The sequence below is a fragment of the Papio anubis genome, chromosome 6 (genome assembly GCF_008728515.1).
Source record: "Papio anubis isolate 15944 chromosome 6, Panubis1.0, whole genome shotgun sequence".
NCBI classification, from domain to species: domain Eukaryota; kingdom Metazoa; phylum Chordata; class Mammalia; order Primates; family Cercopithecidae; genus Papio; species Papio anubis.
This window is the reverse complement of record NC_044981.1, coordinates 102946232-102963964: the sequence shown is the minus strand read 5'-3', so window position 1 is coordinate 102963964 and position 17733 is coordinate 102946232. Positions and strand designations below refer to the sequence as shown.

General features: G+C 44.4%; 1 protein-coding gene across 17 annotated transcripts in view; it reads right to left on the bottom strand.

The window, feature by feature from the left end:
* LOC101015920 (sine oculis-binding protein homolog) overlaps positions 1 to 17733 on the bottom strand; it is a 172294-nt gene that overhangs the window by 24179 nt on the left and 130382 nt on the right. For all 17 annotated transcript variants that reach the window (XR_646291.2, XR_646290.2, XM_003897976.3 and 14 more), the window contains one exon: positions 1371 to 3329. Coding sequence is in view for 15 of the 17 variants with exons in the window: in XM_003897976.3 (XP_003898025.1) it covers positions 1374 to 3329 (1956 nt within the window). In the remaining 2 variants the exon portion in view is untranslated. The remainder of the gene's footprint in view (positions 1 to 1370; positions 3330 to 17733) is intronic.

Genomic DNA, 17733 nt, shown 5'->3' with positions numbered 1-17733 from the left:
GATCCAAATAAATACTACTGAAAAACACTTAGAAGACAGCCTGCATACAAATGTGAGCAATTATTCATCTTATGAGATCCACTCTCCTGGCCCCGCTTCCTTCCTCCTGGAGTTTGCACTCCCACCAGATGGGGGCACGCCACCATATTTGCCTTTGTATCTCCCCAGTCCCTGGAAGGAGCAGTGTACAAGTTAGGTGCTTGATAAATGCTCATCTCTCCTCTTCCTCTCCATAAGAAGTTGATAAACTCAACTGAATTTCGGCCTGTTTGATACCCACTTGGATAGAGGGGAGAGCTTGGGCTGTGTCCAACAGGCCTGAGTTGAATACTGCGTCCCCATGTACCAGCTCTGCTTTGGGCACAGTCCCTAAGCTTCATCTACCTCCTTGGTGAGATACAGATGATGCCTACTCCACCAGGATTGGCAGGAGGAGCAAATGAGGCCACCTCTGCCTGTCACAGGCACATGTTAGTTCCCCTTTCCAATGCTGAAAATTTTAACTCACTCTCAGCAGCTCACTTGGCATTAAGCAGGAGTCTATGAGGTCAGAGATGTGCAGCGTCACTCACTTTAGCAATGCCACCCTCTTCCCTATCGAAGCCTCCCATTACCTACAAAGGTGAGCAACTCAGCAGCTGAGCTGCTGGGCCCCAAAACGGGGAGAGAGCAAAGCTGGTCAGTGACGCTTGAGGCCTACCCTGGAGGATGCTGCTTGGTGCCAAACTGCAGGAAGGAGACCCCATGAACAGGAAAGATACCCTGCCAGGCAAATAGGACTTAGTAGCCTGGGTTCAGTTGACATATGCATGTAAGAGTTAGGTTTCATTCTCACTTTACAAATGGAATTCCGTCCTTATCAAGAAAAGCTGGTGACATTCTGCCACTGAGGCAACCAACTCTATTTAGGAGGTGGCCCAGCTCATGGATTCACTGGACATTTCACTACTGCCCTGCAACCTCATGATCGCACATTTAGGTGTCCCCAGTTAATCTCTTCTTCCTCCCCCCATCCTTCTCTTCTCCAACAGGGTGATTTACGGAGATGAGCATGATAATAAACGTGTAATTAGAGACAGAGTATTTCACGACAGGTTCGAGACTGAGCTCTCCCCTCAAGTAAGTGACCTGGGGCTTGGCACTCACATGCTGTGACTCAGTTTCCTCGGCTGTAAAATGGGAATGATGCTACTGAACAACTCAGCATCAGAGTTGCTGGCTCAGAATGTTGATAGCGTGACCACACCGGGTGCAATATAAAACACACACGGTAAAATCATGACTATTATTACAACTCTCGCCTCTGCCTTGTCAGAAGTAAGGAGAGGTGCACTGGCTGGTGCGGAGGAGCGCCCGGCGGACATACAAACCTTTTACTTATTCTGATTTCTAATTCGGAGGCACCTCCTTTTGAGCGGCGGCTCCAGGTCCTCGGGCCCGGCGCTGAGCATGGGCGAGGAAATGATGCACGGCGCCATAGCAGCCTTCTCCGCGGGTTTTGGCACAGGCTGGATCACGCAGCCGGTCTTGGGTAGCATCCGCAGAGCATAGGCATGGTCCTCGTCCGCGGGGTTATTAAGGTTCGGGTCTGACTTGTCGCCCCCCGCCAGGGCCTCCTCGCCCATCAGCTTTTTGGCCGCCTCCCCGTCCAGGTGGCAGTTGGAAGCACAGTTGTTCTCCTTGACCGACTCTAGCTCGCTCACCGCCGGCTCCTCAGGCGACAGCAGCTTCTTGGGGGGCGCGGGCGGCGGTGGCGGTGGCGGCTGCTCGGGAGGCGGCTCCGCGCTCTTAACGCCCTCGGCGGCGGCGGCGCCGCGCGTGCCGTTCACGATGACGTTGCAGGCCGCAGCCGCCTCGGGGCCCGCCGGGGCGCCCGGGCCCGGGTCGCCGGCGGCGGGCGGGCTGCAGTGGCCGTCCCTGCAGCCGCCGCAGGTCCTGCGCTCCGCGGCGCCCGGCTCCCGCTCCGCCTTGACGTGCGCGTGCAGCGCGCGGTGGATCACGTTGTGCAGCCGGGCCCGGTGGCCCACGGTCAGGTCGATGACGCCGTCCTGCGGGCCCTGCAGCACACCTGGGAAGCCGAGCTGGCCGCCCGCGCCCGGGGGGCCCGCGGGGCTGCCGGCTCGCCGCGTCAGGTCCACCACCTCGCTCCGGCCGTGCTCGGCGGGCGTGGGCGCCAGGCTCAGGGCCTGGCCCGAGCAGCCAGGGGGCGAGTCCGCGGACTTGGACGAGCCCTGCTTGGAGTCCCGCGGGGACAGGGAGTGTCCGCCTGGCTTGCCGCCCGCAGCCGCGGAGTCGCCAGGGGCGCTCGGAATGAAGTTCTCCCCGTTGCTGGAGAACCCGTTGGGGGGCTTGGAGTCGTTGACGTGTGGGATAGGGATGGGGATGGGGATGGGCACCGGTAGGGGCACGATCACGGGGTATGGCACGAGCAGGGTCGGGGGCGGCACCAGCGGGGCGAGCGACGGCAGCCCGAAATTCATCATCTGGGGCACCGGCATCGGACCATTTGGCATCATGCTCACCGGCGGGAAGGGAAGACTCGGCAGCGGGGCGCCCGGGGGCGGCGGGGGCAGCAGGCCTGGGGGGTTCCCGGGCATGGTGGGGGTGCTCGGGGGGTGGATGTGGGGCGATAGCATGGGCCGGTGCATGGGGCTGGAAGTGGGGCCCAGGTTCCTGGGGCCGCCGGGCGGGGGCCCGATACCGGGAAGCATCGGGTTGGACAGGGGACTGTTGGGGTTGGAGGCGTGGTGCGGAGGCCCGCGGATGAAGGGTGGGCGTATCTGCTGCATGATCTGCTGCTCCATGAAGATGGGCAGCGGCACCGGGCCGCGGTTGGTCATCACCATGGGAGGGCTTCGAGGCGGGACGCCAAGGGGAGGCCCGATGCTAGCAGGTGGCTGGACGGAGACAGGAGGGATATTTGGAGTCTCGCTGATGGGGATGGACTTGGGCACTGGCGTGGGGATTTTAGTGACAGAGCAGTTGGCAGTGTCAGATGGAGAGACGGTGGTGGACGCCGACGGGCCAGGGCCCTGGCTTTGGCCAGCTGTAGCCACCGGGGAGGGGGCCTTCCTCCGAGCATCTGTTAGCGGGATATTCCAAGAGTCTGGAGTGAGCAGCTGCACCCCGGTGCCTTCTGCTTTATTTTCCATGGGAGGGTGTAATGTGCTGCACAGCCCAGCTGGAAGATTGGCCTGGGTCTCTTTGTAGAAAATGTCCATTTTGTATTGATTGAGACATTTTGCACTGCAGAACTGAAGCCTTCTTTCCCCGTCCCCAAAATCCAGGTATTCTTTTGTGTGTCTTATGTGCTTACACCAGTCACATACCTACAACACAGTAATAAAAAACCACAACAGGTAAGACAAGCAATTTACCTGGGTAGATGACGTTTCGTGTTTCACATAAACGTTCTTTTAGACTTTACCAGCATTTCTCAAACAGGCAGAACTGTTTCCTTCTAAAAGGTAAAATTCTGAAATGTTTGTAAAATGATGGGTTGGCTTTATAAATATGAGCCCTTCAGAATACCAATTATCACAACCTCCTATTCTTCCTTCTTAAAGAAATTGTGTTGTCCCCTTTAAGCATGACCTAAAGACGGTTCTGAGAAAAGGGAATATATATACCTGTCCAATGTACCTGCCCACACATTTTCACTTGTCAGAAAGGCTCATTGTAAATGCAAACCTAAAGAGTTTTGGAGGGAAATGTTCTCCAAAAAGTTCAATGGGCTTGAAATATTACCCCTTACAATTCTCCTCATGCGAAGTCACTTTACACTGTTGACTATGTTTGATAATGCAGTTGGAAAGGGTGTACTGTGTTAACCAATAACACAAAGCGCTGAACATCATTATGTCTGGCTTCCAAGGAGAAACTTGGAATTAATCATGAAGTCTGTGTGAGGTTTAGCTATTCCCAACCTGTGATGTTGCAGCAAGCTAGAATTATTTTTTGAGCTGTTTGCCCACTCTCTCTCAGTAGTCAGAATTTTTGGTGACATTTCTTGGCAGGCAGTCTTATTTAACAACTTTTCAAACACCAGAGAACATTTTCCAAAAGTTGTTATGGCTTTTTCCCCCCTTCAGATCTACTCCTGGCAAAAGAAAGACATCACCAAATTTATTTTAAAGTTGGGCTGCAGAACTAATTAAAGGCTGAGAGCTTCTCCCAATTGGAAATCACTAGACATCAAAGTTCAAAAAATACTCATTCTCAGCTTCAGAACCCATTACTTTGGAGAAATTATTGTGATTTCATTAACACATTAATTTTGCAACACCATCAGCTCTCACAGATGGTGAAGACATGATCTACAATTCAAATATGACTCTTGTTTGCACAAATGTCTTTCCTTCATATGGCATTTTAAACAAGAATTAATATGAGTAATCTTGCCATAGCTATAAACAGATAAACAGATGTCAAAATTTTCAATAGTTCTTTCAGTGCCTTACTTTTTTTTGACAGAGTTTTACACACACAATCTTTTTTCTTTTTTTCCTTTTTTTTTTTTTTTTTTTGGCCATTTTCTCAGCACTCAAGCCATATATAGCAGCAAAGAAAGAATTGTGAAACAGTGCAATGGTGAGTCTATTGAATTTGAGTCTCTCCCCCAATAAAGCACTGGTTCCAATATTGTTCTAAATGAGACCCTGTTTTTGTTGAAGAGGCTGTCTGTTGTTCTGTTGTTGGTGCGTGTTGGTTTTTTAAAAAAACTATCATAAACTGATATAATTAAAAGATGACAAATTTTAATAATGATTGGTCACATAAACAATGCAAAAACAACATATGCTGGGCATTTGATTACTCATCTCATTTAACTCTCAGCTTTCCTTGATTGTAAACAGTGGTGGCATGCTGGTATGTGATCATGGGCGAACACGCACGTGGCAGATGTGGGTCTGTATGTGTAAATCCACTCTTTTCCTTCTCACTTTTTCTCCACTGGTATTTGCAGGTAATAAACTTGATGGTGTGAGACTGAATAAGATACTTATTGGCACACATTCGTGTTTTGTTTAGTCTCATCAAATTGCCCTTTCAAACTACTTCTTGCAAAAAATTTTTGAGAGTGAGGAAACTGCTGAGTTACCTTTGATGATTAATTAGAAAGGCATTCTTTCAATTTAGCTATCAAAACTGTTGCAATTATTAAAGTGGTAAAAAAAAAATTCAATGCTAATATACTCCTGTGTTTCACTATAGTGTTTCATGTTACTCCTGAATTAAGGGAAGTTTTTATCATAATTGAGATGCCCAGTTTACAAAAAAGTGCAGAATTGCCTCTGATGAGAAGAGACCCACAGAATCCATCAGACCCTCAAATTTTTCATATAAAGGTTAAGTAAACAAGTATTAGAAACATGATGCATGTAAGTTATTGTTTTATAAACTTGATCATTTAAATAAAATTAATGTATAATGATGTGGCACTTAAATTCCACTATGAAATAAAACCACCTGCTTATGTTTCAATATTAGGCATCCATAGAAAGCCTGAAGTGCAAATTTACAAGCTTGAAGTGAAGGATCAAAAATAGCTTCTTTAATCATTGACTAAAAAAAATTATCAATGAATTAAACTAATTAAAATAATATACCCATTTTCTGGCATATTTTTTTGGATCTTATTTTTTAGCCATAAGGGAGAAGAGTTTTCTGAAATCCTTAATTGGTTTTTAAATTGCCAGATTGAATTATTTGCCTCCAAAGGATTCCTGTTTCCTCAAGCCAAATAAATATTTTCAAATGGAGTAAAAAATAATAATAATCTAAATATAATTTATATGTTCTCCCTTCCCTTCCTTCACTTTCAGTAATCCATTGATGAATAAGGAATGCTCATAGATCAATCCCAGTTGTCAAATGAGAATTCTCCACCATATCTCATCTATTTTGACATAAAAAGAATTACAGACATCAACATTAGAAGCAAAATCCTATTTCATCAAACTTTCCCATTAAAGCAAAGGCCTACAGTTAGCTGCTTGATTTTCGGCAGCATCCCAAAGTGTGACAGTTCCTGACTATCTTGTTTTGGGTAACATGAGAGAGAGAGAGAGAGACAGAGAAACAGAGAGAGAGAGAGAGAAAGAGAGAGAGAGTGTGTGTGTGTGTCCTTGCCTTATTAAATCTCAGTTCAGAATACTGATCTAAAATACTGATCTAAAATACTGATCTAAAAATACAGAAAAGCAATCTTTCTGATGAAGCAAAAAATTATTAGAGGAAAAAACTGTCACTTAAGAAATAATGAATCAAGTCTTTTACAGGACTCATCATTTAAGATGAGGTCAATGAATTTATGGCACAAATGGCTATATCATGTGAGGCAATAAAACACGGTACTATCATTCATTCTACATCTAACTAATGACACACTTCTAGTAATTAAAGATTTCATCATAAGAGCCTGAACTGATTACATAAGATGTGTATTTAGATGAAAATATATACTATATCCCTCTCTCTTTAATAAAACAACATTTGCATATCCAGGAAACACAGCATGTGTCTCAAACTCTGGTTTTCTGAATTGTGGGGTGGTGGGTTATTCTTCCCTTCTTTCATTGACAGCTTTACATTTTATTTCACTTGTTAACTTTTTGAGGAATCATTTTTTCCTCATTATGCCAAGAAGTACCAAAATTCCTTCAGATATTTTAAAAGATAAAGATTAAGAAGTGCAGGGATTTACGCACTGAGCTCTGGAATGATTTCCCCCTAATTTCACCCCGGCTTTGTTTCTGTTGGAATCTGGCCTCTTTGGTTCCACTTCTCTCACTAACAGGTCCCAGATTGGACAGAGGCTGAAGCTGTTTAACGATGCCAATCTGGGGACCCAACAATCAGCAAATGCAATGCCATTGAGCGAGACAGCTGAAATGCTTCGTATCACAAATACATAATGTATCACCAGGAAGACAAAAAGATCACAAAGGAGATAAACAAATGCGTATTCCATTCAACCCTATAACAGCAGTCCTCAAAGATTAAATTTACCTTCCTGGGATGCGTCCAATTCTAAACAACAGAATGAACATTTCCTTTAGTCCATTTAGAGTATTTATATTTGGGTGGCTGACTGCCAGGGTAGTACTTTTAAGCTCAGTGGCCTGATGGATTCACTCCTTTCCTGTGAAATAAATGTGTGGCAACCTACACCGCTCAACTGCTCCAAAGACACTGCCTCAGCAGATATATCACTTGCTCCTGATATAAGAAAGCCGAAAGGCAGGACTTGTGGACTTGAGGTTCTTATAACTCTTTCCATCTTGTATTTCCCCGGAAAGAGAGAAAGCTATTCATGTTGGCAACTGAGCCTTTATTTTTATATAAACGTCAAAGTCAAGGCCAAAGTATGCCATAAGGTTACCCACATGGGCACAATATACAGGTTCTTCTGGGCTTAAGAGAAAACTCAGGCAACTGGGGGAGGGGGACAGGGTTCGTAATTAACACATTAATCAGCTGTTAGCTGTGGGAGTAAAGTTCAGCCTTTAATGGAATCCACCACTGCCTTCTGAGTGGTAATCTGGCATCAGGCAATATTTAATTAAGAAACCCTTTTGCTGAAATCTTTAACTGGGCAAAGATGTTTGTAGCAACGGAACAGTAAAAAAAAAAAAAAAAGAAAAGAAAAAAGATATTAGCACCTCTGTGAATGCCATCAACAATTTGAAAAATAAAACAAAAAAATCTTCATGTGCTTTCCACTTCATCTGACTGTCTACTAATATATCTCCTACGTAACAGCCCAGAAGTTATAGTTCCTTAAGCAAAACTGTAGCTTATCATAAGAGGGAGGTTCTCTGGGCCTTGGCATGTTGACTGTGGCACTGATCTTGTAGTCTAGGCCAGCTCAAAAATCATGAACTCATTCAAGTGAAGCAAAGGAGGATGGAGGCCGGGCACGGTAGCTCACGCCTGTAATCCCAGCACTTTGGGAGGCCGAGGTAGGCAGATCACGAGGTCAGAAGATCAAGACCATCCTGGCTAACATGGTGAAACCCCGTCTCTACTAAAAATACAAAAAATTAGCCGGGCGTGGTGGCGGGCGCCTGTAGTCCCAGCTGCTCGGGAGGCTGAGGCAGGAGAATAGCCTAAACTCGGGAGGCGGAGCTTGCAGTGAGCCAAGATCGCACCACTGCACTCCAGCCTGGGCGACAGAGCGAGACTCCGTCTCAGAAAAAAAAAAAAAAAAAAGAGGAGGATGGAAGCACGTGGGCAGGGGTGCTCAGTGTTTTGAAGGCTTTGGGGTCTGCTCTGCCTATAGACAGTCACCTCACAGCATGGGCTGAGGGCCTCAGACTGACCCACCTGAGCACTTGCGCCCAGCCCTACCCTGGAGTGCCGTCGTTCCAGCATCAACTGTTCCTTTGGGTCTAGGCACTGCCACCAGCAGAGCCCTAGTTCAGTGTCCCTGAGTGGCAAAAGAGGCTATGGAAATCACATGGGATTTAGAATCAAAAGATGTTGGCATGAATCTGGGCTTCATTCCTTATTAGCAGTGCAACCTTATGAAAATCTCAGCCTCAGTTTCTTTATCTGTAAAATGGAGCTAATGATTGTTTGCTAGGCATATCACTAAGCTTGTTACAGAGTATATATTTTCAATCCTCAGCCTGTCTCACATGTTTTACATGTGTTTTATGGGAAGGATGCTTCTATGGCTGCATGAAGAGGGAAAGGGAGATTTTCATCCACTGTTTTCTTATGAGCCTGTGAGATAAAACGGCACGTTTCTCTCTGGGCAAACTCATGCTACACCTCACAGATACCAGCCCCTACCTTGCTCCCTAGGAGGCTCTGTCCTAGGGCTAACAGAGGAGCTGTCTGCAGGGACAAGGAACCAGCCCACAATTCTATGTGCATCCCAGCTGCCCACCATCCTGAAAAGCCTCTATTCAACTCCTGCTGAGTCCTCTTCTTTTTCCAAGGCCAGTCATTTTCTAATTCAGGCAAAAGCTTGATAAAGCGACATGGCTGCTTGGAAATGAGCGTTAGAACCATTAAAATGAATCATTCCTCTTCGGCTCAACTGCTGTTTGAATAGTGGAAGCCATAAACTGTGCTATGCATATTTTATTTAAAAACAGAGCTGATGGACGATCTGCTTGACTCATTACATGGCAGAACTATCTTCCAAAGGAAAGGCCAGAAGCCACAGTATCAGGTGCCTTTTAAGATTGGATGACCCCACTCTGCCATGGCAGAATGTTCACTTGAGGGAAGCGCCCTCACAAAGTGGGGAAGGGCACACCAACACTAAGCTCACCATTCCAAGTTTTTCTTGCAGAGCTGGATTTGAGTGAAGGAAGAAAAAAGATGACCTAGTCATAGACATGCAAAGCCATACGGAATTGAGAGAGGAATTTAAAGTAGAAACAGCAAGGGCTCTTATACAATAAAAAGAAATGCACGAAGAAGTTCATTTTCAAAATAAGAAACTTTCTGCAGGTTTAGATTCCAACATGCTGGTGTTTGCTACATAGTTCTTTTCATTTGGGTTTATTTTTTGTTTGTTTGTTTCTTTTGCTTTGTATTTTATTCATTCTCGTTCTCTAGCTTGCTCTAGCCCTCTCTCTCTTAAATAAGATTTGGAGCTCAAGGAGAGGCTAAAGCACATCTTTGTTAGAAGTGAAAAATCTCATTAGAAAACAGACCTGGGCTCATTATAAAACAGACACGGTGGCTCATGCCTGTAATCCCAGCACTTGGGGAGGCTGAGATGGGCGGATCACGAGGTCAGGAGATCGAGACCATCCTGGCTAACACGGCGAAACCCCGTCTCTACTAAAAAATGCAAAACAAACAAACAAACAAAAAAACTAGCCGGGCGTGGTGGCGGGCACCTGTAGTCCCAGCTACTGGGGAGGCTGAGGCAGGAGAATGGCGTAAACCCGGGAGGCGGAGCTTGCAGTGAGCTGAGATCCGGCCACTGCACTCCAGCCTGGGCGACAGAGCAAGACTCCGTCTCAAAAAAAAAAAAAGAAAAGAAAAGAAAACAGACCTGTAGGAACTTTATACCATGACTCAGGTTCTACTTATCTTATAAATTTTAAGCTGGGTTCTAGAAATCTTGACCCAGGTCACAGGAGCAGATCCTTCCTTCTCTTTTTCATGTGCCATGAGCTCTAGCAGAGATGGGCTTGGTTTTCAGGATCTCAATGAGCTTTACCAAGTGGCTTATTACGGACCCAAGTCTCTGATTCTACAGCCAGTGCAAGAGATGGAATCCTGGTCTGTATTCAGTGACTGCAGGCCCACCCTGACAGCCACACACATGATTCAGAAGATGATTTTTCTCTTTGCACTGATGTTTTAGGTTGCTTAAGAGTATTAATATACCCTGATAAAATTCTCTGCTTCATTTAAGCTGGATGAATGCAACTTACACCTTCACAATACAAGTCATCTAGATGGAAACTAAAAAATTCAATCATACATCAAAAAACCTGATCTGCCTGGTACCAAATGCCTGCCTCTTTGTTTTCCAGTTATTTGGTCCTGAGAGGGCACAGAAATCACCTAAGAAATCTCAAAGCAGTGAAATTAAGCCCTGAAAGGAACCTCGGTGATCATCTTGTCCTCTCCTCCAACCTCCAGCTCCTGGTGGAGCCAGGCATTTAATCCCTCTGAGCCTCAGGTGCTCAGCTGGAAAAGGAGATCATCCACAGTGATGATCCTGCCCAGGAAACATGTGAGAAAGAAAGGAAACTGGGAAGGGACTACAGACATGGAAAATGTGCCTCCTAAGAAGGAAGCAACGTCCTAGCCCATCTCCCATTGCCAGGCCGTCCCATGCCCATTTTATCAGCTCCAGGTATTATAACTACTCTCTGCCCTGAAAAATTTGCCATCACATAATCCACTTTACTCACTGAAAAGTGAACATTTATTCAGAACATCATTTATCATGGGTGAGGTACTGTGCTAGGAACCTCGGACATGAGTAAAATGCAGCTCCTGCCCTCATATAAGGTAGAATCTGCCCCAAGAAACTGGAGGCACAAGTTTTTGTTTTGTTTTCATTCAAGCATCTCTGCTTCAAACTGAAGTTTAAGAGAAAACTGATCTTCTATTTGTAACACTTTCATTCATTCTGAAATAAATACTGCGCTGCACTCCAGGAGACAATGGGCTGTGGAACAGGGCAGGAGAGACTTAGTACACCTGCCCTTGTGGAGTTCAAAATCTGTCTATTAACAATCAGTGGAAAAATTAGCACACACTGTCCTCTATCAACAGATTTGTTCTAAAGGTTAAAATGCAACTAACAGTTTTTAGCAAAAAATTATCCTTAATATCTACTGTCTCAATGTCAAATTTCCCTTTGTTCTTCTAACCCAATACTGTGACTCCTCTTTTTTTAAAATGTATTATCTGAATCTTTTTTCAGATGTGTATTTACCTTGTTTACTGTAACTTTTTGTTTTTCAAGTATATATTTGGCTCTCTTTTGTGTCATTTATTGTTTTTCTTCCTGTTTTCTAATGAGTATTTGAAGTTTCATTATTTGTGACTACAAAAGTTTAAGAAAAGTTGCAGGGAAGGACTTTGGGTTGTACTTGTATATAAGAAAAACCCATCAAACTAATGTGTTAAAAAGTGAAGTGTGCTAGTTGCCCAGCTTCTGTCTGTGGTCACACACCTCATTTCTTCCTTCCTGCAAACCTTTTCAGAAAATGGCAAAAATCATGTTCTAAAATATGTGGTTATAGTTCCACAACACAACTAATCAGACATCAGTAAGAGGACTTTTTGAAGGACTGCTGTTACTATCAGTGGTATCTGAAGCAGTCCCCCTGACCTCCACCCAGGGACTTTGACTCTGCCTTCCAGCCTCCTCATTCCCTGGGCTGTATCTCGCCCCGGTGATGGGTGGTACCCCTGAAACACCACAGGGTCAAGCTTACGTTGTGTGCAGGTGGCCCAGGTCAAGGGCACTGCTGGGCAGAACTAATGGCACCTCTGATAATTCCTCATTGTGTCCACTACCTTAGCCCACTCTCTGGCTGCTTTTCAAAAGTCCACAGCTGCTCCCAGTGACATCTCATCCACTCACCAACTACATACTGATTGCTTGGGCTCTGCCAGGCACCTGGCTATGGGCTTTACTTGCATTGCTTCATTCAGTTCTCTTCTGACAGTCTCTTGCACATTTTCTGCACCCTGGGCCATAGCCTGAACCTACCTGTGGGCACTCTAGGTTGCTCAACTCAGATCCTGGTGTCCATTTCTGCCCAGTCCTCAAATATCTCCAGGACACTCTAATGAAAGTCATGGCTTTTATTATTGTGACTACTGCAAGCCCCAATTTGATGTAATACTAATAAATTATACACTAGTAACAATAGGTAGCATTATTTAAGCTCTAGTACCCATGCTGAGAATGCTATATGAATTGCCTCACTGAATCTCCACAAATACCTTATCGTATAGATAACTGGGGGTTAGACAGGTTAAATAACTTGCTCAAGATTACCTATGCAGATAAGAAATGGCAGATCCAGATTCTAAGTTAAATCTGTCTGGCTTCAAAACTCACACTGCTCCACTATCTCAAGGGTTTTTTGCATTTTACTACAAATTACAGGATTAAGATAGGTGACTAATATTTGATAATAACTTTCTGTTTTGAAATTCCAGAATCCCTGACATTTAGAACTCTGAGGAACTTCACAGGTCAAACCCAACCTATCTCCCACAGCAAGCTTGGGTTTCCTTCTACACATAGGTCATCTTCCAGGTGGCATCCATACTTCCTGTGACAGAGACAAACATTCATACCCATCTACACAGCCAAAAGAGTGATTCATACCACAGCGATCTTTCTCCTCTGCACCAATTTTCCTGGTGGCTTGCTAAAGAGGATTGCAACATAACTGCAGGTCTCTATGCAATATAATTGAGGCAGTCTATTTTGTTGTCAAGCAGCGTTGATTATTAGAAAGTTTAACCACTCCACCTCCCTGTCACTTCTACCTACTGTTTACCAGGGTCTCCCAACACAGATCAACTCCTCTTCCAAATCTCAGTCTTTGAAAAAATTAAAAGGAGTCATCATATTTGCTCCAGACTGTTATTTTTAAACATCCCCAGTTCCAGCATCCAGTTCCCCGGGCACAAGTTCCCAGGGCCCTTCTATGCTATCTGTCCTCCTAGGGACATGATAGTGAGACCAGCTGCCATTGACCCAGGAATATACTTCACCTTGTTAATGCCCCTCTTAAAGGGTGGAGCCCAGAATGGAATGCAGTAGCCTGACTAGCATAGAGTCCAGTGGAATGCTCCCTCCCTCGTGTAAAACACTATACCTCTGCTAATGCCACCCAAGAATGCATGTGCTTTTCAGCAGTCATGTCCCACTGTTAGGTCTTTGCTTTTTATATATATATTTTTTATTCTTTACTCTGTGCATATGCTTACCCAGGGTCATTGCTTTTTAAAAACAAACATTTATTGACTATTCGTTATATTCCAAGCTTGAGCCTTTCACTTATCTCTCTTAATTCTGGCAACAAACTTGTAAAGGAGCTACTGTTTTCCCCATTTTACTTAAAAATGAGAAAGCAAAGATTCAGAGTTGATGTGGTTTCCCTAAACTGTCTCAGCCTACAAATAGTGGAGCCAGGATTCAGATCCAGAACTTTGAACCCATCCTCTTTTCACTCTACTATGCTGCCTACTTCACTCTGAGTTTCTGGTCAGCCGAAATCTTTTTCTTCTAAGTGCTCATCAACTATTTCTTTAATAATATATTCAAGGTCTTTTGAGGGTAGGCCATCAAACTACTCATCTAGAGCTTCAGAAATCAGAAACCCTTTCCCAATTTTAAAACTTTGGTCAACATTTGTCTGTTTCTATATTTTTTACAGAGCAAAAGATTAACCAAATGTAGATATGAAATCATCTACCAATTTCCTTTTGTGAGCGATCTAATTTGCTTAGCATAGCAGGTGTTCTCTGCCTATCTCTCTCTCTCACCCTGACTTGGGATTGGTGCCCTTCTTTATGGTATTCCCTGCTCTTTGCAGTGTAGAGAACATTCTCTTTATGGAGACAACGGAAACCAAATAAAATTTGCCGACCCCTGCCTTCTCATCCTCTTTTGTTAAATATCACACGACTTGCTCTAAACACTGATCTATCCACTTCTACTTCTTTTTCCTTCTATGAACATAGTGTTACTAGCTCCTTTTTATTGACTTGGGCATTCCCCCAAGGGTTCAGCTCCTTTTGCAGCCCAGCCTTCCTGATATAACTTCATTTTCAGAACTTTACACAAAGCCCCAAATAACTCCCCAAACTGCACTGAGCCTCTGATTGTGGGACCAAATCCACTTTTCCTTGGCATTTCAAAAAAACTCTGGTTTTCTAAACTCCAGGGAATGTGGCTGATCATATCCAGCATTCTTCCCCTCTGCTATCACATATTCCAAGATAGTGCCACTTCCCCACTCCAGCCACATTCCAAGTAGCTCTACCCTAGATTAATCAGATGGTGGTCAAAGCAGGATTCCCTTCACTGCTCCTCCACCTTCTCAGAACTCTCCACAAGGCATGGGGGGGATTATTAACTGCTCTGTTTTGAAGAGAATAATATTTTTAGTATATATCAAGATAAATTATCCCATATCCTGCTTCTTTGCTCATTAATATAAATTTTAAATGTCTGCTCCATATTTTGTACTAAATATCCCCAAATTATTCTTTTGATGCTTCCTTTTATTTTCCTAGAATTCCTGTCTTGCATTTCCCCCTCAAGAGTGTCAACTGCTATACAAGGATATATTTTCAAGCATTTTACCTACCTATTAGATATATCTGTGGGGTGTGTCACTTTATATTTTAGTTCTCTGTATTAGCTCTAGTCTAGGCACAAGACACTGCCAAGTCTCAGTGGGATCTCTGAGACTGTTTTCACCTTTTTGTGCCCACAAGCCAGGGCAACTTGGTCCTTCCCATTCTCTGCATTGGCAGAGAGACTCTGGAAGTCAATTGTTTGTTTCTGCTAATGTCTTTGTTTACTCTTGAGAAGAACTGGCTCTTCTCCACAATCCCACCTCTCCTTGTATCATCCCAGCTGCCTTCATCATGTCCAGTTTTCAAGTTTATTGGGATAGTTGCTGCCTCTGCTCGCCATCTAGCATTTGAAAGTTTTCTTGATTAGACTCTTAAATCTGTAAATACATTCTTCCCAATTTTCAATCAGTGCCTCAGGTTTTGACTCCATTTGGCTCAGAAGACTCACATGCTGCCCACTCTGCAACTTTGGGTCCTGCCCCTGTGCCCTCTGGCACCCCGCCTACCTTCAAGAGCTGCTGGGAAGATCAAAACAAATAGTGCAAATGGAAGCATTCTAAAAAATAAAAAGTGCCGCATAAATACAGATGTTTTTATGTATTATTACAAATGTAAGGTAACACATTTTCCTATTTAGAAAAACAGGGCCAACTGTTTTACCTATACTCTACTCTTACCCTTTATTCTGTTAATCTGTTATTTTAAAAAAAGAGAAGGAGAAAAATACCCTACTACAAATTTTCCTCTGATGTGTACTTCAAAGTAAAAAGCACACTGCAAAAATAAAACCCAGAAATCCAAACCAACAAAACACTTGACCCGCAAATTCTTTACTATGCTTCTAATGGTTTGTGGAGTGTTTGACAGCAATATAATTGCAATAATGAGGAGGTTTTCGGGCCAGGCTGTGGTCTTAAAGCTCACTATGGATGTTTTAGCCCTAGGCTCAGCTTCAGGCCAGCACCAGTCACCCGGGCCAGAGTTACCAATGGAATCCCTTATGCTCCATCACACACAAATGTGACATTTATGGCATCTGGTATATAATGCTGCAAATTCAAAAGGCCCCGTGTGTTGGGCTCACGAACTTGGGGAGAAGGAATAATTTGGGTTGCCTATCGTCTTTTTTAGTTAATTAAAAACTGTGTGAGAGTGACTGCTTAGTGACAATTTCCTAGATACGTGGGAGGGATGTGCTGGACTGCTTCTGATTTCTTTGGATCTCCACAATGGTTCCTTTGTCTCTGAAAAGCTTATTTCCTGTTTGTGGACTGTCGGTTTGCCTAGTTCTCTTCTGTCTTTGTTCTGTGAATTTAGCCATCCTGCTGTGCTAACTACCTGGTTGAAAACCAATGCTCCATAAATGCTGGATTCTCCACTAAGGATCCCTCTTACAACTTCATCCTCATCAGCAAATCCTGGGTTAGCCCAACTGAATCTCCTCATCCAGGCCAAATGCCTGAACTGTTAAATGGTGTGAACCAAGACAACCCGGGACACAGATATGTATTCATATATATTTAAACACACCTGTTATTTATATAGCTCCTTTCTTCCAATAAATTCAAGTGGCTCAATAGTACTATCATATTATCACTCACCACAAATCTGTAAAGAGACAAGCAGCCACCAGACAAGCAGCTTATTTTACAGCTAAGTAAATTAAGACTAGCAACAATTACGTATCAGTTGTCAGTATTTGGGTAGAAATCCCCATTTCCTAACCTCTGTATGACTAATGACATCATTCTTTGGCCTACTCTGAAGGAGGAAATGAGATGCAGAAAAAGACTGTACTGCCATCTTACCCTTCGTACAACTGGACTCTTGGCTCCTGGGTAAGAGGGGAAATGAGCATAACAGAGTTGCCTAATTCAAACAGCCTGCATAACATGCCCTGGATCTGGTGAGACACAGAAAAAAGAAATATGGCAGATGCTCTAAATATGTGAGGGCAGGCCTTTCTTTCAGTGCTTAGTATCTAAGAGTGAAATAAAAGGTGTTACTGGGTATTTCCTGCTATAGGCATGCCTTTAATACAGACTGGCATGTTCCAAAAGTGGGCAGGGACAGGAGAGGGAAGAAAGAGGAGGACAAAAAGAACTGTGTGCTAACTACTTCTGTATCAGAACAGAGCCCATGAGATGCTGGTGCCTGCTGTGGTCATGGCCCTGCTGTCTCATTGGCTGTAGCTGCCTGGACCCAAAGACACCTCAAGATGTTGGTGTGGGCTCTGCCTAAAAGGGACAGAGTAACTCAATGAACCAATTAGATGTTCTCATTTGGGAAGTCTGGAATCAATATAATGCCAAGAGACTAAATAGTGGTGGAGAGAGTGGTCATGGGAATGAAGCCAGAGGACCACAGAGGAGAGAGGCAATGTGCAGAAACTCCAGGGAAGCATGGGTCACAAGTTAGAGAGTGGGGAGAAGGGAGCTGGAAGTGGTTGGAGTAGAAGTCAAGCTACAGGGAATTGCAAATCTTTAACGGCCACATGCTAAATCAGGAAGCAAGGATGCCTGCTCCTTGGGAGCAGTAAGGCAGTCCAATGGCCCAGTTATTAGCACTGCGGGACCATTCATTGCCAGAGCAATTGCCCAGGCACCACAAGGATGAGTGGCAACGGTTATTCCCATCTTCCTGATTTTCCTGGGCTTCTTTATGGCAAGCTTCCATAACTTTAGGAAGACCAAAAGTCTCACCCAGCTTGACAGACTCTCAGATTTAATCCTTACCATAACCTTCCAGGTATTACTCTCTGCTAAAAAAATGAGGAAAATCTAGGAAGGGGCAGTGACTTCAAGGTCCTTAACTAATCCCGTAATCCTCCCTCCCGGTGGTTAATGACCCTGTATCTTGCTATGGGTGTGGGGTACCCAGGACAGCCTCCGTCTGGGTGGACCAACTCAAATCCAA